This window comes from Carassius auratus, chromosome 28 (assembly GCF_003368295.1).
Source record: "Carassius auratus strain Wakin chromosome 28, ASM336829v1, whole genome shotgun sequence".
NCBI lineage: Eukaryota > Metazoa > Chordata > Actinopteri > Cypriniformes > Cyprinidae > Carassius > Carassius auratus.
Window position 1 is genome coordinate 14,703,503 of NC_039270.1, and position 27,965 is coordinate 14,731,467.

At 38.7% G+C, this 27,965-nt stretch overlaps 2 protein-coding genes across 3 annotated transcripts; both read left to right on the top strand.

The window, feature by feature from the left end:
• Positions 1 to 2,561: 2,561 nt before the first annotated feature.
• Positions 2,562 to 15,475, top strand: LOC113046931 (ras-related protein Rab-5C-like). Of its 2 annotated transcripts, none has more exons than XM_026208081.1 (6): positions 2,562 to 2,720; positions 8,851 to 9,154; positions 10,730 to 10,881; positions 13,619 to 13,741; positions 13,822 to 13,915; positions 14,050 to 15,475. In XM_026208081.1, exons 2-6 carry the CDS (start codon positions 8,986 to 8,988, stop codon positions 14,175 to 14,177), a joined length of 666 nt encoding a protein of 221 aa, XP_026063866.1. In that variant the 5' UTR covers positions 2,562 to 2,720; positions 8,851 to 8,985; the 3' UTR covers positions 14,178 to 15,475. The 2 variants fall into 2 exon arrangements, with proteins under 2 accessions (XP_026063866.1, XP_026063867.1); XM_026208082.1 differs by lacking the exon at positions 2,562 to 2,720 and adding an exon at positions 3,180 to 3,323.
• An 835-nt stretch (positions 15,476 to 16,310) lies between these two features.
• Positions 16,311 to 27,893, top strand: LOC113046932 (histone acetyltransferase KAT2A-like). The gene is given in 19 exon segments (XM_026208083.1): positions 16,311 to 16,660; positions 18,316 to 18,439; positions 19,634 to 19,779; positions 19,946 to 20,035; positions 20,180 to 20,361; positions 20,948 to 21,139; positions 21,234 to 21,340; positions 21,567 to 21,671; positions 21,810 to 21,946; positions 22,324 to 22,532; positions 22,663 to 22,789; positions 24,258 to 24,368; positions 24,460 to 24,603; positions 24,844 to 24,958; positions 25,050 to 25,086; positions 26,055 to 26,118; positions 26,202 to 26,286; positions 26,458 to 26,633; positions 26,635 to 27,893. Coding segments are annotated over 19 exon segments (2,388 nt in total). The 5' UTR covers positions 16,311 to 16,441; the 3' UTR covers positions 26,653 to 27,893.
• The last annotated feature ends 72 nt before the right edge of the window (positions 27,894 to 27,965 follow it).

Consider the following 27,965-nt stretch of genomic DNA (forward strand, 5'->3'; position numbering starts at 1 on the left):
TTCTCACTAAAAAAAGACATACACAATGTAATCTGCTAATATTGGCACCCTTGATAAATATAAGCAAAACAGACTGTGTTGTTTGGCCTCTTGGTCTTTCATTCAGCATATCCACAAAAATCGAACATTTAATTACAGGTAAATAAGAAAATGCCACATGAAGAGACTATTATGTAAACCTGTCCAAAATCAACATTTATTATTCAGCTGGACTCAGAATATGCTTAACCTCACATCTAGTAAAGATACATTGTTAAACAACACATACAGAGGCAGCTATGCTGCACTGATCTTCTCCTAAGAGATGTTTCTTTAGACGCCCACCATCTCGCTCTTTCTGTCTACATCAGGGCTCCAGACACATCATTAGCCGCAGGAGGCTACCCACACATGCTGCTTGCTTGTGGGATACTCTTACGCACAACCTGTTATCTCCCTATCTGATATATCTTATACGCAAAAAGTGACTTTGGCGTGCATCTGATACGCACGTGTTTGACGTTCATAGGCCTATAGGCTAATACGCAATTTTTGTGTGTAGGCTACATGATAAAAAAATTTTGAATGCAAATGATACGCCGTTTTCGCGTACATAGCTGTATGATAAGCATCGACCCCACAGCCCTAACCCTACCTATTGCTTATCATATACACGCTAAAAAGTATACATTTCTATATAAACTTGTGCTGCTGATACGCAGTTTCATGAGTGTCAATCTTTTTGCTATAGTGAAGGAATGTGTGTGTGTGTGTGTTTTAAGTGCATTCAAACACTGAATGCGTAATATTTCTCTGATAATGAACAGATAGTCTACAGTTGCTGTGTATCTAAGTGAAATGTAGCACGGTTATTAATGGCATAAAGCAGTTGTTGAGAATATGGCAGCATATGTTCTCTCCACCTACGCGCAACTTTAATGACACACTGCTCACCGATTGTTCTGCACATACCGCCGGGTAGTAATTAGCAGGTTTCGTTGCATCTAACGCATTGTAGAAAATATCTGATTTAATTTGACAGCAATATGTGAGAGGGAACTAAATAAGGGAAGTTTGTAGCCTATTGAAACATCCGTAATAAAATTGTTCGAGGGCATCCTTACATCAGTGTTTCTCAACCATGGGCTTCATCAAACTTCTAAGATACACTCAGAACAAAAGCTGTCACTGGAGTGGTACCCCTTCAAAAGTTACTAATATGTACTCTTCAATATGTATACTTTAGGTACTAATATGTATATTATGTAGGCTAAGATTTTGTATACCTTTTTTCTGAGAGAACTAAAAAAAAAAGATTAATACATTGTTATTGATTATTTAAAATGATCTAAAAGCAACACATAACATTTAAAAGTAATGCTTTACAATAAGGTTTAATTTTTAAAATACATTGGTTAAGTAGGCTATACATTAGTTATCATGAGCTAGCCACACAAATAATAATATTAATAATAAAATAAAAAAATATATATTATTTAATGGACATTAGCTAACATGAACTAATACTAAAGAGTTGTATTTTTATGAAGTAACATAACAAACTATAAGTAACAAAAGTATTGATGTTGTTAGTTAATGTCAGTTAACTAATGTGGAACCTTATGAATGATCTCCGTTGGTAATGGTTTTAATTGAAAAAGAAACTGTTCTTAAAACTTGTGTAATCACTAAATGATTTGTGTGATTAATAAATGTATAATATATATATTATAATATATATAATATATATAAATATATAATATAATATATTAACACTTTCTGTTTCATTTATAAAACAGGCTTTGTCGCAGTTGTAGCATAAACAGTAGAAATACTTAAAATATCTTAGTCTATTTTGTTTTGGATATTGAGTTGGACGACTTTGGCACCTTCGAGTAAAAAAAGTTGAGAGTCCCAGCCTTACTTCACCTGACAGAAACCAGGTATAAATATATATATAAAAGTTTAATTAGCCTGTGGCGCCTCAGCTTGGTGATTACTGGTTAGTACATGATCTTGAGGCACATGCAGAGCTGATCTTGTTTTCATGTAAAGCTTGTTTCGATAAAGGAACAAGGGGTTAGTTTTCCAGCAAAAATCTACAGCACATATTTGAACTTGATGTGGCATCTTATTACCTTATTATTATCAAATATGATACATGACTGCACACCCACAGAACCCCTGTCTTAATTGACTAAGAGGTAAATAAATAAGTAAATTAAAGTAAAATTAAGGGAAATTTATCTGTTTTCAACAAAAGGGCTAAAAAAAAGAAAAGAAAGAAAGGAAGGAAGAAACAATAACATATAAAATACATCTTAAACAGCACTGTCATGTAAATGGCATATTTTTAAAGAAAAGATCAGGTATGTCTTGGGCTTCCTAACACCATTATTATTTTAGTATCCTTGAGTTTTAGTATCCTGAAATGTAACCTTCCAATACTTAAAACGAGAAGACATAATTAAAGGCTATTTATTTGTTTATTATATTTATTATAACCTTGTCTTGGATATATTAATATATAAGCCCGATTTTATTGGCCACCACCGCGTATGTCAAAAACAAGCCCCTCCTCCTCGGAAGAAGGCGGATTACGGAAGTTCGTCCCTCAAAGCGGAAGTGAAGGCCGAGGCCCGACGACTGGAGACGTATCAATCGGCAGGAGGGGAATTTTCTCTCAGCCTGACAGCCAGGGATTTGACAGAAAGAGAAAAGCTCCGCACTCATATCTCAAGGTAACCGCTGTCTGGTTTTGGTATTGATGTGTTTACTGATAGGCTATTGCTAGCTGGTTGTGGTTCACTGATACAGAGGAACTGTCAATACTGTTAGCCGATGCTCCTGATGACGTTCCTCTGGACCTTTCCCTCAGCGACATAATAAAGGAGGAACCCGGGCCCCTCTCTGTGTATCTGTCATATTAATAACACGAATGTCACGGTAGGAGTTCAGTTTAATGGAGAAGGCCTGTATGGGTGCGTAAACAGACATATATGTGTGTTTGATCAGCAGTAGCTCTGAAGTTTGGGCTTCCTTGATTGTTGTCGTGTCTTGACGTGACCATTTGACCGTTGTGATGCAGTCGCGCGCGTCTCCGAGGTGTCGCAAAGCGCCGATTGTATTGCGATTAGTAAGGTGATACTTCTCCAAACGTGCATGTACACGTCTTTTATCGCTTTCAACAAGTTTCCCGAAGCCCTGCCCGTTTTTTTTTTATCAGTGTAGCAGGTTCACCGGCATTCAGTTTGGTCCTTGTGGTCAGAGATCGTGGGAGGTGCAGACCAGAAGTGAAAGACGCTGAGGACTTCATGAGGAAGTCAATGATGTGGCCTGAGGAGGTCAGTTAGATGAGTCATCTCTTAAGATCGCACACACATTGATATAATCTCGAACCCACAAGACAATACTGTTTTATTCTTCTCAAGACACTGTGATAGCAGTCTACACACACAATTCTTGGCACGGTATATCGCAATTCAAAAATGCTACGACATCATGTACTATGTATAGTGACATGCATTGTACGTAGTTCACTCAAAATGAAAATTTAGGCAGATTTAATATATATATATATTAAAATGGAAGCTCACATACACAAGTGTCTATACTAATTAATTATGAAATATGTAGTAAGCAAATACATTATTTAATAAAGCTTAATATGTGAAACTGTATCTGTCAATTCTGTAATTGTAATAACTAACAACTGTGTTTTACTGATAACACAACTCTGTAAACAGTCCCTTTTGAACTGTTTATCATGTCTTAGAAGTAATAATTCATTTATAATTAGTATTTATGTATATATCTGGCATGTGTGTAGCATTATATATTTGTCTTAAATGTCTTAAGACTTTTCATATGTTTTATATATATATATATATATATACAACATAGGTACATATTTCTCTTTAAACTCGTACTTTGATTGTGAGTTATGAATGTTCACCTTTGATACAGTGAGGAGTTGAAATCTTCTGTTCACTGTCCCGCTGCGTGTAGTGAACTTTTGTTCAGCTAAGGCACTTGATGCACACATGACTGCAGAAACCTGCTTTCTTCAGCACTGTTTTACAGTCTCGTAATTCCATTGCCTTTGAGAGGTACAATATAGGCATGAGTCTTATTTGTGGTTTGGTTAGTTTTGACGTGAGGCGCTCTACCTATGCTTAACACACAAAGTATTTGATGTGACTGAATATAGAAAGACATTTTCGATGGAAATGTGCTTCAGTTAATGTGTGGCGCTTTCTTGATTTGACTGTCACTGCAGGTGAGCAAACAGGAACAGAATATTACTTTCATCTCCTAGTTCTGCTCTGCAGGGCAAAGTGGCTTTTCCCAGCATGCTTTGTGATCGCTTGAGGCATTTTAGGTCATCAAGAAAGCTGCTTTTATGTTTCTTCCATTTAAAGCAATCCAATAAAATTTTTGTTGCTCATTGGATTGAAATTGCCATTGCCGAATATTGTGCCTATAACAGATAATGATAATTGATATTGAGGTTTTTATGAGAAAAACCTGGGTGTGATCAAGGTTATTTTTTACTTTTGAGTGCTTCCTCTCCATTTATGATCCTGACTCCGTCAATTATATTGTTTAACACAGGGTTTGCTGGCATGGCATTAAAACACTGACACACAAATACAAGGTTCACAAAATAAATATTGTCAATGAGGTTGTTGTTATTATTATTTTTTTGTTTGTCTTTATCTAAATTATTTTGCCAAGAGGAAATCACTTTTAATAGAATTTTTTTTTTTAAAGAATGATTTAAAAACATAATCGCTATGCCAGTATTCACCATGACCAGAAAAAAGAAATGAAGTAGTCAAAAGATTTGGGAACTTGTTAACAATTTTAGTTTTATGTCTCCAGTATTCTTGTTGTTAACTAAATTTGAAATGTTTTGAACTGATGCTGGAGCGGCTTTAATGAACAGGAACAATTGGAGAACAAAGTAGATTACAAGCCTGCACAATCAGACTGAGAGATGTAAAAAGCCATTGTCTGATGGAGCGTTCAGCGTTTTTATTGTAAGATGCAGATAATAGCATCTTTTGAGTTGTATTATTAATGAATGCAGCTGCTGAGCGCCTCAGTTTGCCCTTGCAGACGGTTGCTGGGCAGGGTGTGGATGTGTTGTTATCTATGTGTTTGCTCTGCAGAGTTGAAATGACTTCTTACAGCAGATAGACGGTCTTTTCTAACACACCCTGTCTATCAGATGCCGCGTTTCCACCGAAATTACCCGGAACATTTGTACCAGGAACTTTTTTTCCCAGGAACTTTTTTCCCCCCAGACCTGTTGCTTTCTGTGTTTCCACCGCGGTGTAAAGTACCGAGAAGATTAGGCAAATAGACTGGTGACGTAGGTCTGCGCGCGTTTCTCAATACAAAGTACCGCTGATAAAAAAAAAAAAAAGCGTACTTGATAACTTCAGTCAACTCGTCTTGGCTACTGCAGTTTTCCTCTCTGTATATTTACAATAAAACAAAATAGGATATGAAATACAACTGCCTCCGTTGGTTTTCATTTAGGCATAATAACAGCTGCAGAAATTTACTTAGTTCAGGGATGTGTATATGCAGCCATTACAATGAAACGAAATATAAATTTGCCTCTTTTTATTTTCATTTTAACATATAGATAAATTGAATACAGACCAAAGAAAACCTGTTAGATTTACCCCGCAGCTGAATTATATTTTATGTTTAACCACTGAAGAGACATCAGAGCCAGCCGCACATATCAGAAGGTCTATCCCAGGAGAGCCTGCTCTCTGTGGATACATGAGGACTGAGCTCCCGCTGATCGCGTGGAGCTCACCGTCTACGAGATCGGCGAAACACATTTTTAAATAGGCGCTGTCTTTATAAATAAACAACAGATTTGAGTTTTAAACAACTACATTCTCACCTGAAATACTTTTAAAATTACATTTCATGACACAATAACAGTAATATTTTGAAAATGTTGATCCGAATAAATGGAGGTTGAACTCAACCAATGCTGCGTGAACTCAACCAATCAGAATGTTTAGCGCCAAAGTCCCGCCCCCGAAAGTTCTGGAACTTTGAAGAAGTACCACCTCCCCAGCAGGGACTTTCTGAGGGGCATTTTTTTACCTGGAACTTTATTTAGTTCCTGGTTCCTGCGGTGGAAACACACAGAGTACCAGTCCAAAGTCCCTAGTTCCTGGGTAAAGTTCCTGCGGTGGAAACGCGGCTAGATATGTGTTTAATGATCAGGCTGCTTGGGGTCCTGTCCATGCAAGTTATTTCCTTCCTGCTGGTCAGTTTCCTGGAGAGCATTTCCTATTGCCACACTGTTGCGATCTCTCCCTCTCAGTTTGTTTCTCTCAGCTGTTTGACGGGGGAGGGACGGCATTATTGCACAGCACTGTATATTCAGCTGGTATTATGAGATTTCACACGAAATGGAAATGAGTCGTAATCATTGGTCGATGCATGAAGGAAACCGGTGTGTCACAGCCTGTGTCTTTCGTTAAGGTGACCTTACTGAAAAGATGCCAGGAAGTGAATCAGGTGGATAGTTCTTATAGCAGTAGATTAAAATGCGATGGCAGGAGGACATTACAGCGGTGCTCTGTGGAATTTTATCTGTCATTATCTGGAATTTTGGTCACTTCAGCTTTGGTTTCAGAGCAAAAGGGCTGAAGAAAGTCATGATGATGAAACCGTTCTTCCACAGCGAGTGTTTGATGTCATTAATGACTTTATGAATTCACCTTTATGAGTATTGCTGCAAGTTTCATTTTAAGGTTATTCCATCTGCTTGTAAGATGCTTTAGTTCTTTGTTATAGGTGTTGTTAAAAAGCAGTAAAGCAGGACATGAAAATTGCATCAGTATTTCAAAAACATGCTCTCATACCCACAACCTTTTGATCCTTCATAGGCCTCAGTGCTAGAATTATTCTCTAGTCTGATTTACACCTGAGTGAAATAATCCAGGTGCTTTTGCTGGTGATATATTTATTTATTTATTTTGAAGGTATTTGTTTAGCCATGAGGTTTCTTAAAGTTATTTAATTAAACGAGCATTATAACCGATGTTTTGATTATATGCTTGATTTAACAAAAGAGAAAAGAAGTGTCTCATGAAATCTGGGATAAAAATCTTTTAGCATATCATTTTTCTTAATTTTTTTTTTTATAGAGATCATGTGTGAACTTGACCTTTTCAAAAGTTCAGTTTTTCGGGAGGTCAGTAAATCAGTTCTGCTAATTTTCTGGTATGAGAAATGGTAACATTAGCAGTATGGTGCTATGTGTGGACAAAGAACAGGATTGCCAGTATGAGCATGTACAAGGTCTGAATCCCCAGTCATAAAGCTCTGTCAGAGTTGTTTACAGTAGGCTGTGTTGCTTTTATTTGTTTACATAAATGTGCACCATTTTGCATCTCAAGCTCTTTTTCCATTCATCAGCGCTGCGGCTCTACAGTTACTATTGTGTACTATAGTAATTATGTGCCGCTCTTACACCTGTCACCTTGTAAAAAAAAAATGTATCAGTCAAATTAGACCCATTAACATTTAAGTGTAATTTCTGATGAGCGTTTCTGTAATTACAAAAAGCTTGTTTCAAGTGTAATAAATTATATTCAGACTATTTCATCAATGTTTTTTTTTTCTATTTAGGTTGTATCACCTTCTCCAAGGCATGTTGAACTGAGATGGTGTACTTTGCAGAAGTGTGTGTGTTTGGGGGGGGGGGGGGGGGGGTTATAAACCTCCATCACATGCTTTGGATTAGACTGAACCACAAGGCATAATCACTTTCTTCATTACCCACTACTTCAGTTGGCCTTTTCCTGCAGTTTTTCCCAGGATATATACAGGTTAATGGGGCTAAAATGAAAGTGTTGTTTGTGTTAGCCCTCAATACCTGAATAGTCTTTTACAGTAGATGAAGGTCCATCCATCTGTTTATTGACATCTATCTATCTATCTATCTATCTATCTATCTATCTATCTATCTATCTATCTATCTATCTATCTATCTATCTATCTATCTATCTAATCTCCCACTGCCCATTACCATGCCTACAGCAGAAATAAAATCTGGTTCTGTTTTTAACAAGCTCAAATAATGACCTCAGAGTTACCGTTAGTTCTTCTTTCTGTTAATAACGATCACATTCATTTTCTTCTTCTTATTCTCTTAGTTTCAGTGGTCTGCTTCAGCTCCGCTGTCTGTATTTTGCTTCAAAGGGTCCATTGAACTTTACTAATAAACAAAGGGTAACCCTGAAGCCCAGTTTGCACAAAAAAAAAAAAGAGAAATGTTTCAGGAGTTGAAAATCTGTGTTTTCCCCTGCTGTGATTGTATTTTATCATGCTGAAAGCCTAAAGAAAATGTGACGCCACAGTCTGTCGTCCATGATTTGTTTTGCCCCAAGCTGAGCTGAATGTGGGTCTGTGTTATGCTCCGAATAACAAATATGCACATTAAAAAACAAACATGTTCTGACCTGTTTTCTGCATCTTGTCAGTCGATACGGTGCAGATAATTTTGGATCGCTGATAAGTGCAGGTTATTTGGAGAGCTAGGTTAGTGTACATATGACACTGTTTCATATTGATGCTTTTAACTGTAATTGCAGCACACACAGTGTGGGTGGAATCTGTTTTGTTGTGGTGAGCTTTATTGAAGCATTATATGGTGGCTGGTTAATGGTTAGTGCGCTGGAATGGTTGTTAACGACTTGTAATGAGTCCGTCCTTTCCATTCACTCAACTCGAGAGTGTCACAGCCCAGTGTTTTATAATCTAGCCATTTATATCTGGTCATTTTATGTGTTTTGCTGATCAGCTTCCTTTCTCCTTTTTACTCTCTAGGTTTGTTCATCTAGTAGGGGCCATCTCTCCATCTTTTTCTCCCTGGTTCTCTCACTCTCGACCCCATCCTGCCCCGAGCTCCACTGATCCTGGTTCAGGACCCCTCTCAGATCCAGTCAGCCCTCTCCTGTTGGCATGGCGGGGCGAGGTGGACCAGCGCGGACCAATGGTGCCGCCCCCGTCGGGAACAAAATATGCCAGTTCAAACTGGTCTTGCTGGGAGAGTCTGCCGTGGGCAAGTCCAGCCTGGTGCTGCGTTTCGTCAAAGGCCAGTTCCACGAGTATCAGGAGAGCACTATTGGAGGTTAGCCGGAGTGTGTTTATGTCCAAGCTTGTCCTTTCTAAAGATGAAGGGGTTTTTTCTCAAACTTTTGATTTTGAATTTGCAGCACAAGAATGCACACGGGTTCTGATCTCATTGTTGACATGAAAAAAAAATGAAAGGAATGCACAATATATTCAGTTGTGGGCCGTTTTTAAGTTATCTAATTCTGATACTTGTTTCTTATACATTTAGATGATCTAACATTCCCTCTAAAGGTAATCTTTAGTGGAAATATTCTATAGAACTGTAGGATATCTCCTTTAAAAGACTTAACACACTCAAAATAGAGCAAACCTTCTGCATGTACCGGTATGTGGTTATGTTGATGTGTGGTGAGAGGGCTGGGCTTGGTCAGGAGCAGGCAAGCTGGTTCTTACTTGCTAATCACATGACTGCCACACGAGTTATACTGCCCTATAAAACAGACACGCAGTTATGCATGTACACACATCTGATCTCATAACCAAACACATTCTGTATACAGCTTAAAATGGTGTTCAAAAGATTTATTTTCTCCACTGTTTTAAAGAGTTACATGGACAAAGAGAGCAGAGAGGAAGGAGTTTGGCGACCAGAAGGAAAGGGAAACGGTCAACAATGGGATTTCCTGAGTGTGTGTGTGTGTTAGTGTGTCCCTCCATTGAAGTCGTCAGTGTCTCAGGGGATCTTTAAGTGAATTAGATCGTGGACATTAATGGATTTCTTCCATCAGGGCTCAGTTTCATATTTAGCAAGAGATGCATACTAGTCAGGCATGAGGAAAGAAAAACATCTTTGAGTGCCATTTAGTACAGGCAGGATACTGCATGCTTACACGAGGCTTACAATAAGGAAATCCTCAGCACTTTTTTTGTCCTTCTACATATTTTCCTTCAGTGCCATGATCATCCTGTCATCAGTGAGCAGCTCAAAGCTCAGTGCTGTGGGGAAATGAATGCGAGCTACAAACATGTGACCATGGCACCTGAATCAGCACAATGTCTGGAGTTGAAGGGATTAGAAACCTGAATGCTCTTTCTTATTCTCCGCTTCTGCGCACTTGTGTTTGCATCGGTTTATTGTGTTCTAAAATGTACATTTTCTGAACAATTTTAGAATTGGTAAAGTTTCAGAGTGGTTGCGAAGATGTTAGTGATTGCTAGTTGTTTGGTCGGGTGTCATCTCTTATCATCTGATATTTTTATATGGATATTTAAAAGTTGTTGCTGTTGGTTTTTGAATGGTCTATTATGCTCACCAAGGCTGCAATTATTTGATCGAGAATGCAGTAAGAATTGTAATTGTGAAATGTGAAAACACTCATATTTTTGGCCTGATCAACTGTGATGAGCAACAGATCATTTTGTCAAACCCTCCTCCACATAACTGTGAATTAAACCTCAAATAACCTCTAAAAGGCCTGATCATGACAATGCATATATTTGATTCAGCATGTTTGTTAGTTTCAACACATTCAGCTTTAAATAGCTCCACAGTAAGGAAGTGCCAAAATTATTTTTATCAGATGAACTAATGTTCATGTCATAAACATTTTTGTTTCTCTTTCCTTTCTAGCTGCTTTCCTCACACAGACAGTCTGCCTGGATGATACAACAGTAAAGTTTGAGATCTGGGACACAGCTGGACAGGAGCGCTATCACAGCTTGGCCCCTATGTACTACAGAGGAGCCCAGGCGGCCATTGTCGTCTATGACATTACTAACACAGTGAGTGCCCGTGATTATGAAATCAAAACATTGAAGTCTGAGTTTTTATCAGACAGGTGTCCTGTACAGTCAGTCTTTCACCAGCGGAGGGTTACGTGGCACCTCAGCTACATTGTGACTTTGCCAGTCGTGCATCGGCTCTAGTAAAGGCTGATATCAGGCCCTTGTGCTCAGCAGAAGTATGGTCTGAATAATAAGGTTTCACCTGACTGACTGCTGGGGTTAATTATTATTCTGTTGGATACAGTCAGACCTTTGCTCAAAGTCAAGCAAGTCACAGTGGCAGTGCACTTCCTTCCTGTGTATGTGTGATTGTATCAAAATACAGTATTTAATTTGTAATATGTAAGATATTTTAAAGGTGACATATCATGAAAGTCTGACTTTTTCTGTGTTTAAGTGCTGTAATTGAGTCCCGGGTGCATCTAACAAACAGAAAACGTGAAAACGTTTCAAATCTGCTCAAAGAAAGGGGATGTTATTATAATATTACCGCACCTTAATCTGCAAGTTTCCACCCACGGCGCCGACATTGTGTTTTTACAAGCGACAACGGTGTACCAGTTTTAACCCAATGGAGGAAGTTTGAGTTTCTGTCTTTGGCTGCACTGATGAGCACAGAACACCATTTAGAGTCTCAGCCTCAGAGGAGACAAAAGAGCAGTCGATGTATAGATTTATTTACTTTATAATTACGCTGCTGCCACACAGATCTAATATGAACACGCTTTTTTTCCTTTCACAGATATAACCGACTGTTTTCATAACATGTCTGTTTTTAAGATAAACTTGTGTGTATTTGACCGTTTTAGTGCAATAAGACATGAAAGGAGAGCTTAGTTTAGTCCTCATATGCCATGTGACCGCTGCTTTCTTTGCGTGTGCTTTGGATGTGTGCGCTCAGAAAACCATATTTCAGAAGTTTCAACTGATATGGTTTAAAATGCATGATTTCAGTGTGATAGACAAATAGACTGTAAAAAAACATGGAAATAGTGTCTGTGACGTGATTCATAGGTTTCTGAAGAGCATTTTTGATGCCTAAAGTGGGCGGAGCTGACAGTCACCATCTTGGCAGCTCGTCACCATGCTTGACTCCTTGCTAATCGAAAATGTGCAAAAAGCCAGGACGTGGATGCAGATGAGGTGCCTGCTGCTGAACCCAGAGTGACGGCAGTGCTGTCGTGCAAAGACAAAAAAAATATTGCCCCGTTTTTGGTCAAAAATTATTAAATTGATGTTTTGGGGGCATTCAAGACCTCTTTTATCATGTGTATAAGTATGTTGGAGAAAACCCAGAGAAACCAAGGCAGAACACAGTATAAAATCAGTCACTGCTCTTTGACTTTGTTTTGGATTGCACAAATTAAGTAACGGTGCTCTGCATTTGTTTAGCCGTTCGTCAGTATTACTGTGCTGCCCTGGAGTTATACAGTATTCTGCCTTTGGTTTACTGTCCATTAGTCTGCCGCGTGAAAATTATAGTGTTACTTGTGTGCTTTCATACGTCTGTCGGCACTTCATTAGGCAAACAAGTTAGCGATCTAACAAACTGCTCCATATAACAAAGCACTGTGAACAAGCAATGACTATATAACTTAGCAACAATATTGAATCAAATAATCTTTAAAGGTTTTTTTTTCTTTTCTTTTTATAATGCAGTTTGTTCACTGAGTGCCAGCTGTCAGTCTGGGGCTGCACGTGTGAGGACTCGAATCCTCTGACAGTGTTGCATGTATTACACATAAAATTAGTAACAGTTCACAATTAAATCCTTTTCCTACTATTACGTTCCCCTTTCTAATTAGTCTAGGGAAATTGAGGAATACGTAACAAAGTGACAGGAAAATCCACATGGAACCCCTCATCCCAGTCCCAGCCCTAAAGAACACTGCCAACCACTAAAGGATTCGCTATAATTTCATTTATTACATGCAGGGGTATCAGGAACAAAGCAAAAAGGCACCATTTTAAAATCTAACTTACCTAACACCGGGAAAATAAATAACACTAAGACAATATGCTTCCTTAACTACCTAACTTTCCCAAAAACAGGAGACCTGAAACTCTAGCACAAATTTGGCAGTAAACATCAACAGGTGAATACCAACAACCACAACACTTACTCTCTCCTCAACTGTGCTCTCTTGATGGCTTTTATAGCTGGTTTCCTCTGGAGGAGCCAGTGAAATGTGTTGGTTTGTCATCAGCAAACGAGTACCAGGTGCCAGTAATCAGCTCCTATTAGAACAGCAGCACTGGAGAGAAAAGACGACTGAGAACACACAAAAACTCTTGACTGACCCCAGAACAGTACAAACTACATCACAGGACGTAACACTACCTTTTCATGTAACTTTATAAAATCTTCAGAGATGTTTAATTCACAGTCATTCTGAGCATTATTCATACTTGCTGGTGTTGTCATTATATAGACTGTATAAAAACATGGACGTAGTGTCTGTGACGTCTTCTGTGGTTTTCTGAAGTGCATTTTTGAAGCTCACAGTGGGTGGATGTGCCATCTGGGCAGCGCGTCACCGCGTGTCATTGATAAGTGAATATCGATAAAAGTTCTTTAAAAATATGATGCAAAAAAAGACATTTTCAGCAGCCATTATTCCTGTCTTCAGTTCATCAATTTAATGCATCCTTGTGTGCCCTACTAAAGCCCTACTACTTCATCTGATGTCCCCTCTAACAATGACTTCTCTGCCTGTTTCCTTTGCAATCTTAGGACACATTCACTAGAGCAAAGAACTGGGTGAAGGAGCTGCAGCGTCAGGCGAGTCCAAATATCGTTATTGCTCTGGCCGGCAACAAGGCAGACCTGGCCAACAAGAGAGCCGTTGACTTTCAGGTGTGTTTACATGAACGCAAAACCACCTTGTGTGAATCTGCTTCTGATATGTTTTTAACACACCCACATGCTTTCTTTAGGAGGCGCAGGCATACGCAGACGACAACAGCCTACTCTTCATGGAGACATCTGCAAAGACAGCCATGAACGTGAACGAGATCTTCATGGCTATCGGTACGATCTCACCCCTCCTATTGATGCTCTTCAGCAACATGACACTAGTTTAAAATCCTGCTGATGATTTAATTCCGTTCAAGCCAAACTAGAACGTTTATGAAGAAAATGTCCTTCTCAATCTCTCTCTTTAGCCAAGAAGCTTCCGAAGAGCGAACCGCAGGGTGGAGCAGGAAGTGCCGGGCGGGCCAGAGGAGGCGTCGACTTACAGGAGACAGCACCTCAGGGCAGAAGCGGCCAGTGCTGTGGAGGCGGCAACTAACCATCGGACCAATCAGCTGGCAGATGCACCCAAGGACTGATACAGACACACAAACACAGTATGAAACCATAGTGTGAGATCTATTCACTTATGACCCAGCTCTAAACTATGGCCAGTTAGACTGTACCATACAGCTTCAGAACTGGAAACTGGCCATCGATACCCCTGTAAATCGACACGTTAATGTTTCGACCAGTTATTCCTTCCAAAAACAGTACATGCACATTCAGATACAAGCAAGGACACAAGCGTCTCCGCCATCTGTGGTTTTCAAAGTTATTCGATTTGTCTTATATAGAGCTTTGACAAAGCAAAAGGAGACCAAACATGTGATCCGATCTAACCAATCACATTTGAGACTAAAGAAATTCCAGACTGCTGCTGCTGCTGGAAAAACAAGTTATCTCTCCCTTGTATTTCCTTACCCTCTCATTTGCTCGTTTGAATGAGAAATTTAGTGGCGACGCCACTATTCAAACACGCTTTCCCTTTTGGTGGATGCATACTGCCAGTATTGAGTTACACCTCATCTTTCTCCTGCTCTCCTTGATCACATCCCTCCTTTGTTGGAGAGAGGAAAGAATGAGGAAACAGGCTATTTTCCATCTATGTCAGGCTGTTCTGTAGATCCTGTATTATTTCTATTGTATTAGTCGCTCAGACGTCCACTACTCCAGCACAAATGAAACCAGTATATGATTTAATAGGCTAGACTCCTTTTCTAATCATTTACATATATCTACTTGTATATCTAAATGCATTAACAGGTGGTGTAACTCCGATGTGAGGTGTTGTTTTTTCCCTTTGCATTAATGAAATGTTTTTGAAATCGGACATTGAGAAAAAACATATAAATAACACAGAGGCAAAATCAGCCTCCTCTGACCAAAATCACAAATATTTACGAAAAAAAGATAATGTCACTGCTCTTGTACTCTTGTTTTTTTCCCCCCATTATTTCCCTGTGAATATGCCCCCAATCATTAGCCATTTAAATTCAGCACCTTTGTAAGAATTCACTTGTTTTTGTACTTAAGGTCTCTTCGAGTGCACTGGGTATTTCTTTGTCCTCTGACGACATGTCATTTTCTTTCAATATTGTTCCCTCCTGTGTTATGTCGAAGGACGTCTCTTTCGACTGGCATTTTCAGCATCACATGCGACCTAGCACAACAAATGTGAAAAGTGACCCAGATGTCTCAAGCAGGGTCTGAGGAACGAGGGAGGCAATGGACAAAAACAAATAAATGGAAAAACACCAACCTAATAAAACCTGTAATTTTACCAATAAAGGAGGGGAAGGTATAAGTTCTGTTTGTTGTGTTGTTATTTCTAAAAACAGGGGGCGATGTGGAGTTTAATTCCTCCCCTAAATATGGTTGAGAATGGAGGCTTTATTCACCATTACTAAATCAATTTAAAAGTAACTCTTTTGTGTTTATGTCATGCAGGCAGATGTTTTGAGTTACTGAAGGTATTGTATAAATTCACTGTTCACAGTCAACCATGATTAAGTTCATTCATGCATTAAAGTGTCCAATAACAATAAAATTATTTTATCTTTGTTAATGTTAGTTTAAATATAAACTGTTGGTCAATCCCATTAATAGATATAACTTTTCATTTTAATAATGGTTATCAGTAAATGCTGGAATCGGCATGAACTAAGATTAACAAATGGTATATTTTGTTGTTCGTTTACAAATGTTAACAAATGGAACATTATTGTCAAGTGTTACATTATCAGTGATCTTTTAAATAAATTAATTTGGTTTATGTTTTGTTAAAATCATAGGTAAGGGAAATTTATATCTTATTTAGAAATAAACATATTAGAAGCTAGTAAATGCAGAATAACTGAAACGGAGTAGTTTCTTAAAGATCACCATCCCTAGTCATAAATGTGTAGAAACATATTTACATTTGGCAGCAAAATGCCTAATGTATTAACCACATCAGCTTACTAAAGTTTTAGCAAAATTAATTTTGCTACTAAATATAAATAGGTTTAGACAAATATAAGTTTATTTAGCTTAATACAGGCTCTTTTAAAGTGATCTAGTTCGATATAAGTAGCTCGAGTGTTTAATGCCCTCCAGTGGAAAGTAATGTAACGTTTAATTTGGTAGTACTGCCTGTAACACTACATCTCCCAGCATCCTCCTGTAGTGCGCAGGCGCAGTGCAGTGGTCGGAACGCGCATCGTAAACCATCTCAAAACTTTACTGCAGCGGCGATCCTCGGAGGGGAAGTAGCCTGCTGATATGGCGGATCCGGCGGCACAGAGCTCCGCGCAGCCCCGACTTCAGCAAGCACAGTCCAGCGGCCCGACAGGATCCACCCCAAACCCCGGAGCCGCCAGCAGCGACCCGGCCCGACCAGGCCTGAGTCAGCAGCAGTGGTCCAGCCAGAAGAAAGCCCAAGTCCGCTCTTTTCCGCGGGCTAAAAAGCTGGAGAAACTCGGAGTGTTTTCCTCCTGCAAGGTAACCGAGAGCTCGGCTCGTGACATTAGAGCGAGTGCCCGGGCCTGTCATGTGTCAGTGCTTCAGGAACAGTGCAAACCTCGCGTGTTTCCTGCTACAAGTAAAATTCCACTCAGACCCATCTGTATGAATTAATAAAAGCCTAAAGATGAAAACACAAGAATATGAAAATCGCTATGGACTAAAAATGCTAAATTATTTACATTTCTAGTGAATTCCTTTCCTCTGCAGATTTTTTTATTGCAAAAATGCTGTCAAAATGGGTAGTTTAACAGATTTATATATTGTGAAATTGTTCTATGGTGGTTAAGTAAAATGTGTTTATTATGTACGTTATGTTTTTAAAACATGCATCATACATTAGTCATTTTCAATGTATCTTAAAGGGATATTTCACCCAATAATCAAAATAATGTCATTAATGACTCACCCTCATGTCATTCCAAACATGTAAGACCTCCATTTATCTTCGGAACACAGTTGAAGATATTTTAGATTTAGTCCGAGAGCTCTCAGTCCCTCCATTGAAGCTGTGTGTACGGTATACTGTCCATGTCCAGAAAGGTAAGAAAAACATCAAAGTAGTCCATGTGACATCAAAGGGTCAGTTAGAATTTTTTGAAACATTGAAAATACATTTTGGTCCAAAAATATAAAAAAACTACGACTTTATTCAGCATTGTCTTCAATTCCGGGTCTGTTGTGACAGTGTTCACTGCAGTGGAGTGATATCCGGTTGGCAAAAGAATCACTCAATGTAACCGGATCTTCTTGAACCAGTCCCCTAAATCGAACTGAATCGTTTTAAACGGTTCGCGTCGCCAATACGCATTAATCCACAAATGACTTAAGCGGTTAACTTTTTTAATGTGGCTGACATTCCCTCTGAGTTCAAACAAACCAATATCCCGGAGTAATTCATGTACTCAAACAGTACACTGACTGAACTGCTGTGAAGAGAGAACCGAAGATGAACACTGAGCCGAGCCAGATAACGAACAAAACATTGACTCTTTTTCCTATTTGTAGTGGAGATAAGTGGTACCCGGTGGGTTCTTCTGCTGTTGTAGCCCATCCGCCTCAAGGTTGTTTGTGTTGTGGCTTCACAAATGCTTTGCTGCATACCTCGGTTGTAACGAGTGGTTATTTCAGTCAAAGTTGCTCTTCTATCAGCTTGAATCAGTCCGCTCATTCTCCTCTGACCTCTAGCATCAACTAGGCATTTTCTCCCACAGGACTGCTACATACTGGATGTTTTTCCCTTTTCACACCATTCTTTGTAAACCCTAGAAATGGTTGTGTGTGTAAATCCCAGTAACTGAGCAGATTGTGAAATACTCAGACCGGCCCGTCTGGCACCCACAACCATGCCACGCTCAAAATTCCCCATTCTGACATTCAGTTTGCAGTTCAGGAGATTGTCTTGACCAGGACCACACCCCTAAATGCATTGAAGCAACTGCCATGTGATTGGTTGATTAGATAAATGCATTAATGAGAAATTGAACAGGTCTTCCTAATAATCCTTTAGGTGAGTGTATTATGTCATGCTATCATCACTGCATCATTATAAATCAGTGTTTTGGCACATGTACTGTAAATGAACCTGATGTTTAGTGTCCTCTTTAAATCACAGCTGTGTTCTCTTCTCACAGGCTAATGATGCTTGCAAATGTAATGGATGGAAAAACCCCAATCCGCCGTCAGCCGCTCGTATGGAGCTCCAGCAGCAGGCAGCCAGTCTGACGGAGGCTTGCCGGAGCTGTGGACACTCTCTGGGTAAAATTAATGCCTTTATGTTGGTGTTATATATATGTTACACTATATCAGATCCATGGCTCTGCTTGCTATCATCCAAACAGGCTGCTCCGGTGTGATTTTGTGCCCAGACACTTTTTCAGTTGCCTTGCCTCTGGAAGTATTTAACTAGGGGTTTTTGAAAAGGCTTTGTTTCACAGTTATAAACCATGAACCAAACTTTGAGGTGAACTCAAACGTTACTATTATTTGAAAATCAGATGAAAAGACAAGACTATGTAGTTAATGGGTTAATGAAGCAAAGAGCTACAATCTCTCAAGCATTTTGAAAGACAATCAAATCCAAAACAACAGCTAAATGTAAAACTATTGATTTTTCGATTTTATATAAAGAACCAACATATTTTGCATTTATTGCAAATTATGCATACAAATATTTGAGTAGTTTGAAAACAAAGGTAAAAAAAAATCATAGGTAATGTAGTTTGTCAAGTTTATCAAAACAGCACACCATTGAAAGACAACCTTATGTTATGTTATTTTAGGTTATGTAATATGTTTGTTTTTAAAGGTTTATATATTATGGTTCAAATCAGTTTCACTGTGGAGAAAATTTTGGTCCCACTTTATGTTAGGTGGCCTTTACTACTATGTATGTAATCATTTAGTACAATCCACTTATTGTGTACATGCATGTTTTTACATTGAACTTATATTTTGTTAAATACCTATATGTAATTACATCTGTAATTTATTTTTGTAATTAGATTAATAATTACACTGCTGACCCAACCCATACCACCAAACCTGTCCCCTCCATGAGGTGGGACACACATATACCACCTCGATAGCAGCAAAAGTGTTTTGCAATACATTATGAACACAATAAGTACATTTATTGCACTCTTTTGTATGCCTTATATAGACAGATACCTGAAAGTTTGCAGGGTTTAACACAGCAAAGTGTGAACTGTAGACATGGTCTAATTGACAGATAAGCAAATGCACAAACATAATAATAAAAAGGTAATTGAAAGCAAGTGTAGCAAGTATCACCCTAAATGGACCATTTTTACATTATGTGTTATGTAAACCAGAGTTAAGCAGCATAAATATAACCTTTGTAGATACAGGTTTGTATACGTTAACTTTGCAGTTTACATCATATGAAGCTTTATCATTGTTGTTCACTTTGCCTTGTGTGTTTATCTATAGCAGAACATGTGTCTCATCTGGAGAACGTGTCTGAGGAGGAGATTAACCGCTTGTTGGGGATGGTGGTGGACGTGGAGAATCTCTTCATGTCTGTCCACAAAGAAGAAGACACAGACACCAAGCAAGTCTACTTTTATTTGTTCAAGGTAAACAGGCAGATGAGATCTGCTTCCTTCATATTTTATAAGTGCAGACACATCCAAAGATGAATTACTAACATGTTTAAAAAAAATTATCTGAGATGTTTTTTGTTTATCTTTCAGGTAAATATTAAAAATTTTGTTTTGGTGACTGTTTGTTTTTTTTTCTTAGTTGCTGAGGAAGTGCATTCTGCAGATGGGGAAGCCAGTGGTGGAAGGCTCTCTCGGTAGCCCTCCCTTTGAAAAACCCAACATAGAACAAGTACGTGTGTGTGTGTCTGTTGTGTATAAGAAAGGTGGCAAAAAGCAGTCACAATCCATGCAAAATGGGTGAGAAGAAGGGTGGGACATTTGTCTTTTAATGCAGGTTATTATTGTTGTGTGTTGATCTCTCTCTCTGCTTTAGGGGGTGCTGAATTTTGTCCAGTATAAGTTCAGTCATTTGGCTTCTAAGGAGAGGCAGACCATGTATGAGCTGAGTAAGATGTTTCTGCTCTGTCTGAACTACTGGAAGTTGGAGACCCCGTCACAGTTTCGTCAGAGGGCCCAGAAAGAGGATGCGCCCGCCTACAAAGTCGATTATACTAGGTGTGTGTATTATATTGTAAATGAGTGTATGTTTGTGGATTATATGCAAATTTATTCCGTAACAACTGCTATAAGTTGCACTATAACTAGTTGTCAGAAAAAAAATTTCACTCTTGAAATGCTACATCATTTGTAAATAAATATATTTATGGTGAATTTTGCAATAAAATCAACATTTTATTTTATTTAATTTATTTTTTTTTATAACACAAAGCAGTCAAATTATTAAAATTAACATCATTGCTAAAGATATTATGCATTGAGTAATGGCTGCTGAAAATTCAGCTTTGCCATCATCAGAATAAATTACTTAAATAAATAAATAAATAAATAAAATAACCTACAATATTACTGTTTTTTGTTGTAATTTTGATTATACAGAATGCAGCATTGGTGAGCATAAGGGACTTTCAAAATAATTTAAAATAGTAAAATTACCCTAAATTTTTTAACAATAGTGTAGATGGGGGGAGCCGGAGATTCAATCTGGGTCTACTTATAATTTATATAGATTTATTAGTGTACATTTGATGTTTATGGACCAATACAATAACAGTTTAGTTTGTTTTTGGTGTGTATGTTTCAGGTGGCTGTGTTACTGTCACGTTCCTCAGAGTAATGACAGCTTGCCCCGGTACGAGACCTGTCAGGTGTTCGGCCGCAGTCTGCTGAAGTCTATCTTCACTGTCACTCGCAGACAGTTACTGGAGAAGTTCAGAGTGGAGAAAGACAAACTCCCACCAGAGAAACGCACTCTGATCCTCACACACTTTCCCAAGTAAGACACAATACCCTCTTATCAGTACACACTCCAGCACCATCACGCTCTCATAGTGTAATTAAATATATTTGTGTGTGTGTGTTTGTACTAGGTTTCTTTCCATGTTGGAAGAAGAAATCTATGGAGAGAACTCCCCCATTTGGGAAGCAGACTTCACCATGCCCGCCTCAGAGGGGACACAGCTGGGGCATCAAACAGGTGTGTGTTGACTGTTGAAGTGCTTAAAAGGGGTAAGCATTTAGAGCAATTTTATAATTTCAAATCAACTTACTCAAATTAAAATGTTGTAACAAAAAATGTCTTAAAACTCTTTTCATGGCACGTATTCAGCATACTTTAAAACATAGTGCTAACAGAACACAATAATTAATCTTCCTGTGTGATCACTAGCATTATTTTTGGACTTTTTTTTGTTCTGTTCTAGTGCTGAGTCCAGTCTCTGTGTCTGGCTCTCCTCTTAGTAAAGGCAGCAGTGGCTCTGCTCTGGGTGTTACAGGTTTGGACATGACTTGCTCTGAACCAGTAACTGGTAAGAAGATCCAGTTGCATTTACTTTGCACTGTGAACTCTGTACATTGGCATTTTGATTTGAGTACGCAATTATATATGCATCAGATTTGTGAATGATGTGTAAGAGCTTGGCAATCATTGTGATACACTGTCTCAGGAGAGAAGCGAAAGCTTCCTGAGGCACTGACTCTGGAGGATGCCAAGCGGATCCGAGTTATGGGTGACATCCCCATGGAACTGGTCAATGAAGTCATGAAGACCATTACAGACCCTGCTGCCATGCTGGGGCCAGAGGTCAGAGTTCATCACGCCCTTATGATAGATTTAAAAGTACAGTTCACCCAAAAAATACAAATATATGAACAGTTATTTAAGATGAAGAAGATTTGGTTTCTTCATCACTTGCTCACCAATGTCCGCTCACTGCATACGATCCTTTGGTGAGCAAGTTATGTAATGATACATTTCTCCAAATCTTTTCTGATAAAGAAACAAACTCATCTACATCTTGAATGGCTTGAAGAAATTTTCATGAAATATTTATTTAACCATTCCTTAAATATAGCACGAGGTTCTTATTAGAACGTCCTGTGTTTTGTGATTATACACTTAAAGGGTCTAAAAATAATCTTCTGGTTTCATGAATGGTGATTTGTTTGCTGGTTCCCCAGACTAGCCTTCTGTCAGCAAACGCAGCTCGTGACGAGACGGCTCGTCTGGAGGAGAGGAGAGGCATCATTGAGTTCCATGTGATTGGTAACTCTCTCTCTCAGAAGTCCAATAAGAAGATTCTAATGTGGCTCGTGGGCCTGCAAAATGTTTTCTCCCATCAACTTCCCCGCATGCCCAAAGAGTACATCACACGTCTTGTGTTTGACCCGTAAGTCCACAGAAACCCTTTCCTTTTTCCAGAGCTCCTGCTACTTTCCTCAAACTTTAGCTGTCAGGGATTATGTCTCGTTAGCCTCCCCTCTGCCTCTTTTGACTCTGAGTCCTCTGTGTGACCTAAGGAAGCACAAGACGTTGGCTCTGATTAAAGATGGTCGTGTGATTGGAGGGATCTGCTTCAGGATGTTCCCCACTCAGGGATTCACAGAGATTGTCTTCTGTGCGGTCACCTCAAACGAGCAGGTCAAGGTATGTAAGCACATTTGATTGAAGCTAAATGACTCTAAAAGATAGTGGTTATCAACAAGTGGTCAGCCGATATATCGGCCGATATTTAGCAATTTTCAAATATCGGCATTGGATAAGTTTTCCTACTCGGCCGATGTGTTTTTTATTTTGATGGCGCTGAGAGCGGCAGCACCTGAGCACACAGTGCTCACATTCTACCTCTTGTTAGCTGTTGTTGTTAACAGTTCTGTCTAATACGAATAGAAGTCGCTCTAATAATCAGATAGAACAGTAAAACAAAGGAATTAATATGTATACAAAAAGTATTTTTAGGATTGCTTTTATATTATTAGTAATAAAAAAGGCAAACATTATAATAATTTCTCCTTTGTTGTCATCTCCATTAAGCAAATAACCAGTTATATAATTTAAACAAATCTTTGTATCACTAATAAATATTTAATTTCACAAAACTTGCAAACTTGGTTGAATCCAGCTGTGAGATCCTGTGGAGTGTGTATGTGTATCCAGCATGATTGTGCTACCCTGACTTTAATTAAAATTTGTAAAAAAAATTATATCGGCTATTGGCCCCCTTCCTTTCAAAGAAATCCGCATTGGCTGTCAAAAAATCAATATCGGTCAACCACTTTTCTCAACCAAGGGGCCTTAGCAAACCTCCAATGAGGTAGTCTTGGTTTTATTGAAGGGCATTCAGTTTTTATAACTTAATCAATTTCGTAGTGAATTGTGATTTAAAAATGAGGCAGCCTCAGAATGCATTGCAGTAATTTAATTTTACATTGACCAATAAAAACAGCATCTGGAAGCAAAAAGAAATTTAATTCATTCTGTATTTATGTTAAAAATCCAGCTTACATTAATCACAGAAATTGTTATATGAATATGCATCTAAATAAACCTTTTGTTATGTGGCATGGCATCAGTGGCTATATTTATATATATATATTGTTGATTGATATCACTTTTGAGTCCATGCGTTCGCCTACCAATGGTATGAGAGGTGCAAACTTTCACTCCCAACCAAACTAACGTTATTAGCCAGTCAGAATGATTTGCTTTTATAAACACGAGACGCGCATAATGGGATTCAATTGCAGAGTCGCAGCCCTGATGAATGGAGAAGCGCGACAAAAAGCTGTAAAGCGAAATGGTCAAATATATCCATCTAGCACGTATTTACATAGAAAAGCCAATCATAAAGCAGCGGAGCTTTGTAAACAGCTCAGAGTAATCATGTCATCTCCATAAGAATGATATGATTGCCAAAACATATTTACCGGGATTTCTGTAAAGGTCCTGTTCACACACAGTCTATTTTCTCAGTAATTATAACAGATTACAGTTGTGTTTATTTTGTAATTAACAACTTTCTCCCCAAAACTGCATGGCATGTATGAGTCGATGGCTTTCACTAGATTTAAAAAATAATAATTTTGTGTGTGTGTGTATGTGTGTGCATGTTCAGGGCTACGGCACACACCTGATGAATCATCTTAAGGAGTACCATATCAAGCACAGCATTCTGTACTTCCTCACCTATGCTGACGAATACGCCATCGGTTACTTCAAGAAACAGGTACAGCTCCAGCCACTTGTGTACAGACGTTTTTCAGTTTCTATTTTTCCACTGTGCAGCTTCACCTGTTGAACCCTCGTCCTGTCGGTAGGGCTTCTCTAAAGAAATTAAAGTGCCGAAGAGCCGATACCTTGGCTACATCAAAGACTATGAGGGAGCCACGCTGATGGAGTGCGAGCTCAATCCCAGAATACCCTACACTGAACTCTCACACATTATAAAGAGGCAGAAAGAGGTGAGAGGGCACAGATTCGCCCTGCTGCTAGAGAGGAATAGATTTTACTGGTTCATCCAGTGGTATTACATTGGTGTATATGGTTTTAGGAGGTTTTTTTTTTGTTTGTTTGTTTTGCTATTTTTATATATCTCAAAATATCCCAAATTGGCTGAACACATTAACACATTAAGTCAGTTTGTCTGCGAGACAGCCAGGCTAATCATAAAATGACTGTGGGTTTGTTGTCGTCTGCTGTAGATCATCAAGAAACTGATTGAGAGGAAGCAGAATCAGATCAGGAAAGTGTACCCAGGTCTCACCTGCTTTAAAGAGGGAGTGCGGCAGATTCCTGTGGAGAGTATACCAGGCATCAGTAAGTGTGCGCTCGTCTCTTAATAGCAGCTATGATGCACATACAAAATTCTTTCATTCTCATGCACTCTCTCCCTTCCTTTTTCCTTGAGGAGAGACTGGTTGGAAACCTAGTGCCAAGGAGAAGAGGTCAGAGACGAATTTATGCATATTTATTCTGAAATCTCGGACCGTCTGTCTGTATTAGATCATCTTCTGATTTTACAGTGACCGCACTTGTGATGTACACTTTAAAAGACTGGGCTCAGAAGGATTTTTTTAAAGACATTAATGCTTTTATTCAGCAAGAATGCATTAAATGTACAGAAATCTTTTGTAATGTTATTAATGTCTTTACTAATTCTAATAAATGCTCTTCTTCTGAACTTTTTATTCATCAAATAATTCTGAAGAAATGTATTCTGTATCAAAAATACTAAGCAACATCGATAGTAATATAAAATGTTTCTCGAGCAGCAGATCAGCGTATTAAAATGATCTCTGACACTGACTGAAGTAATTCAGCTTTGCCATCACAGGAATAACTATAAATAAATCACAATAGAACTGTTTTTGTTTATAAAAAATTTTATACATACCGTATTTTTTGGACTATAAGTCGCACCTGAGTATAAGTCGCATCAGTCCAAAAATACGTCATGATGAGGAAAAAAACATATATAAGTCGCATTGGACTATAAGTCGCATTTATTTAGAACGATGAACCAAGAGAAAACATTACCGTCTACAGCCGCGAGAGGGCGCTCTATGTTTTCAGTGGTAGGCTACAGGAGCAATGAGCAGTATAGAGCGCTCTCTCGTGGCTGTAGACGGTAATGTTATCTCTTGGTTCATGTCAAATTAATTTTGATAAATAAATCACACCTGACTATAATTCGCAGGACCAGCCAAACTATGAAAAAAAAAGTGCGACTTATAGTCCGGAAAATACGGTATATACTTTTTTTGTCACTTTGTGTGTGATATATAAAATGAGCCAGTCTTAGCAAAACAGATGGATTATGTTGCAATTCCTTACTAGGTTAGCAGCTATTTTACTTGCTTTTAGGGTTTCATGCACGTCATTTGTGTATCCTCTCTTTATTTTATCTCTGCAGTAAAGAGCTGAAAGATCCAGATCTGCTCTACAACATGCTAAAGAATCTACTCGCACAGATTAAAGTAAGAGGCCTGTTGTCAAGCACACATCCAGTTTAGCACATGAGCTGTGTAATATTCTCACCATCTCATCTGTGTGTGAACAGACGCATCCAGACGCCTGGCCTTTCATGGAGCCAGTGAAGAAATCCGAAGCTCCAGACTATTATGAGGTCATCCGCTTCCCCATTGGTGGGTACTAATATTATCTGCATATACAGTAATGAGATGTATTCATTTATTTTGAAGAGCCGCTGTTGAACTAGTCGAGTGAGCTAGACTGCCATATTTATCAGTAAAAGTCTATACAGTTTGTACAATAGCAGATTGCATCCAACTGAACAAACCTCTCCTCCTACTCAGACTTTAAAACGATGACGGAGCGTCTGAAGAACCGGTATTATGTGACAAAAAAGCTGTTTATCGCCGACCTGCATAGAGTGATCACCAACTGCAGAGAGTACAACCCTCCAGACAGCGAGTACTGCAAGTGTGCCAACACACTGGAGAAGTTTTTCTACTTCAAACTGAAAGAGGCCCGGGCTCATTGACAAGTAAAAGGCATCTAGCCTAGGACAAGGGACCAGTTAGTAAATATAGAGAGTGTGTTCATATACACGTTTAATTTGGATGAGTGACATGCAAACTTGTCAAAAGTTGCTGCTTTTTTGTAACTTTTTTCTTGTTTATATACAGTATAGCTCTGAAACTCAAGGTTATATTGGTGTGTATGACTCTGCTGTGACAGTGCATTAAGGGAAAATGAAAACTGAAAGTGTGTTCGATGTGGACGTTAGTTTAGGCAGAAGTCACTATTAGCAATTCTGTTTTTCTGTTCCATGCGCCATTAAACAGTTGACTCATGAACAGCGCAAACTGTTGCTCTACATACAATACACAAACATTTGGTTGTGTAACAAAGTGTTATCCTGCTACATTTACTGACCCGAGATGCTTCATCCAAAGACGGACATTGTTTGGCCTCTAGTGAGGATGTCACTGCGGTGCCACCATTCTCTGTCAAAGCTGTCAAATACAGACGGTTAATCGTATACAGGACATATGAATATGAAAATATAAGGGAATGTTGTTGTTTTTCTTCTCTGTTTTTGTTTTGAGTTTCATCAATGGTTTTTATTGAAGAAAAGATGGCTCATTCCTTGACGAATAGTCCGTGTTTTTGTTCTCCTGGGAAATGACTGCTGTCCACTTGGCTGTGTCAGGTTCGTTGTGACATGCTTATCTCTTTTTGCAAACCAATATTTGTCTACTTCAAAAGCTTTCAGTGTGTCATCACCCCGGGCGAAACCATTCACCATTTTTGCAGCCTTTTTTTTTTTTACAACCATTGGGGACCAAGAACATCTATTTCCATTTCAGTCATAACTGCAAAACACTTCTGTCTGCTACTACCTAAAGTACTCGTAATGCAAAACCGCACAAACATGTATTTCCAAATATGTCTGTGTTTTCTCAGAATGTTCTTTGGGCATGTTCTTTGCTAGTTTACCGTTCACACATGTAACAGGACAGCTGGTTTATTTCTCAGTCTCTTGTAATGGGCATTTACTTGAATCATGACTTTGATGAACTGCTGCAATGTTGATGTATTATCAGGGTTCTTTATTTTTGGTTTTACTTTGGGATACTGATGACCCTAATGAAGAGGACAGATGAGTGTGCTAGAAAGCCGTTGGACATGGTTACATTTGGAAGATGCATGTAAATTTGTACGGTTCTATGTACTGTAATTATAATTTTTTTTAAATAAATGTTTTTTGTTTTTGTTTTTTTTTTAAGTTTGAGTAAGTTTGGACCATTCTTACTTACAGAACTGCTTCAGCTCACCCATATTCTGAAGACATCTGGTG

Bases quoted from the DNA above. Each gene is read 5' to 3' on its own strand.
- LOC113046931 (XM_026208081.1), top strand. From the start codon at position 8,986: ATGGCGGGGCGAGGTGGACCAGCGCGGACCAATGGTGCCGCCCCCGTC. The intron at 10,882-13,618 runs GTGAGTGCCCGT...TTGCAATCTTAG, and splicing joins TCTATGACATTACTAACACA to GACACATTCACTAGAGCAAA. The intron at 13,742-13,821 runs GTGTGTTTACAT...TGCTTTCTTTAG, and splicing joins AGAGAGCCGTTGACTTTCAG to GAGGCGCAGGCATACGCAGA.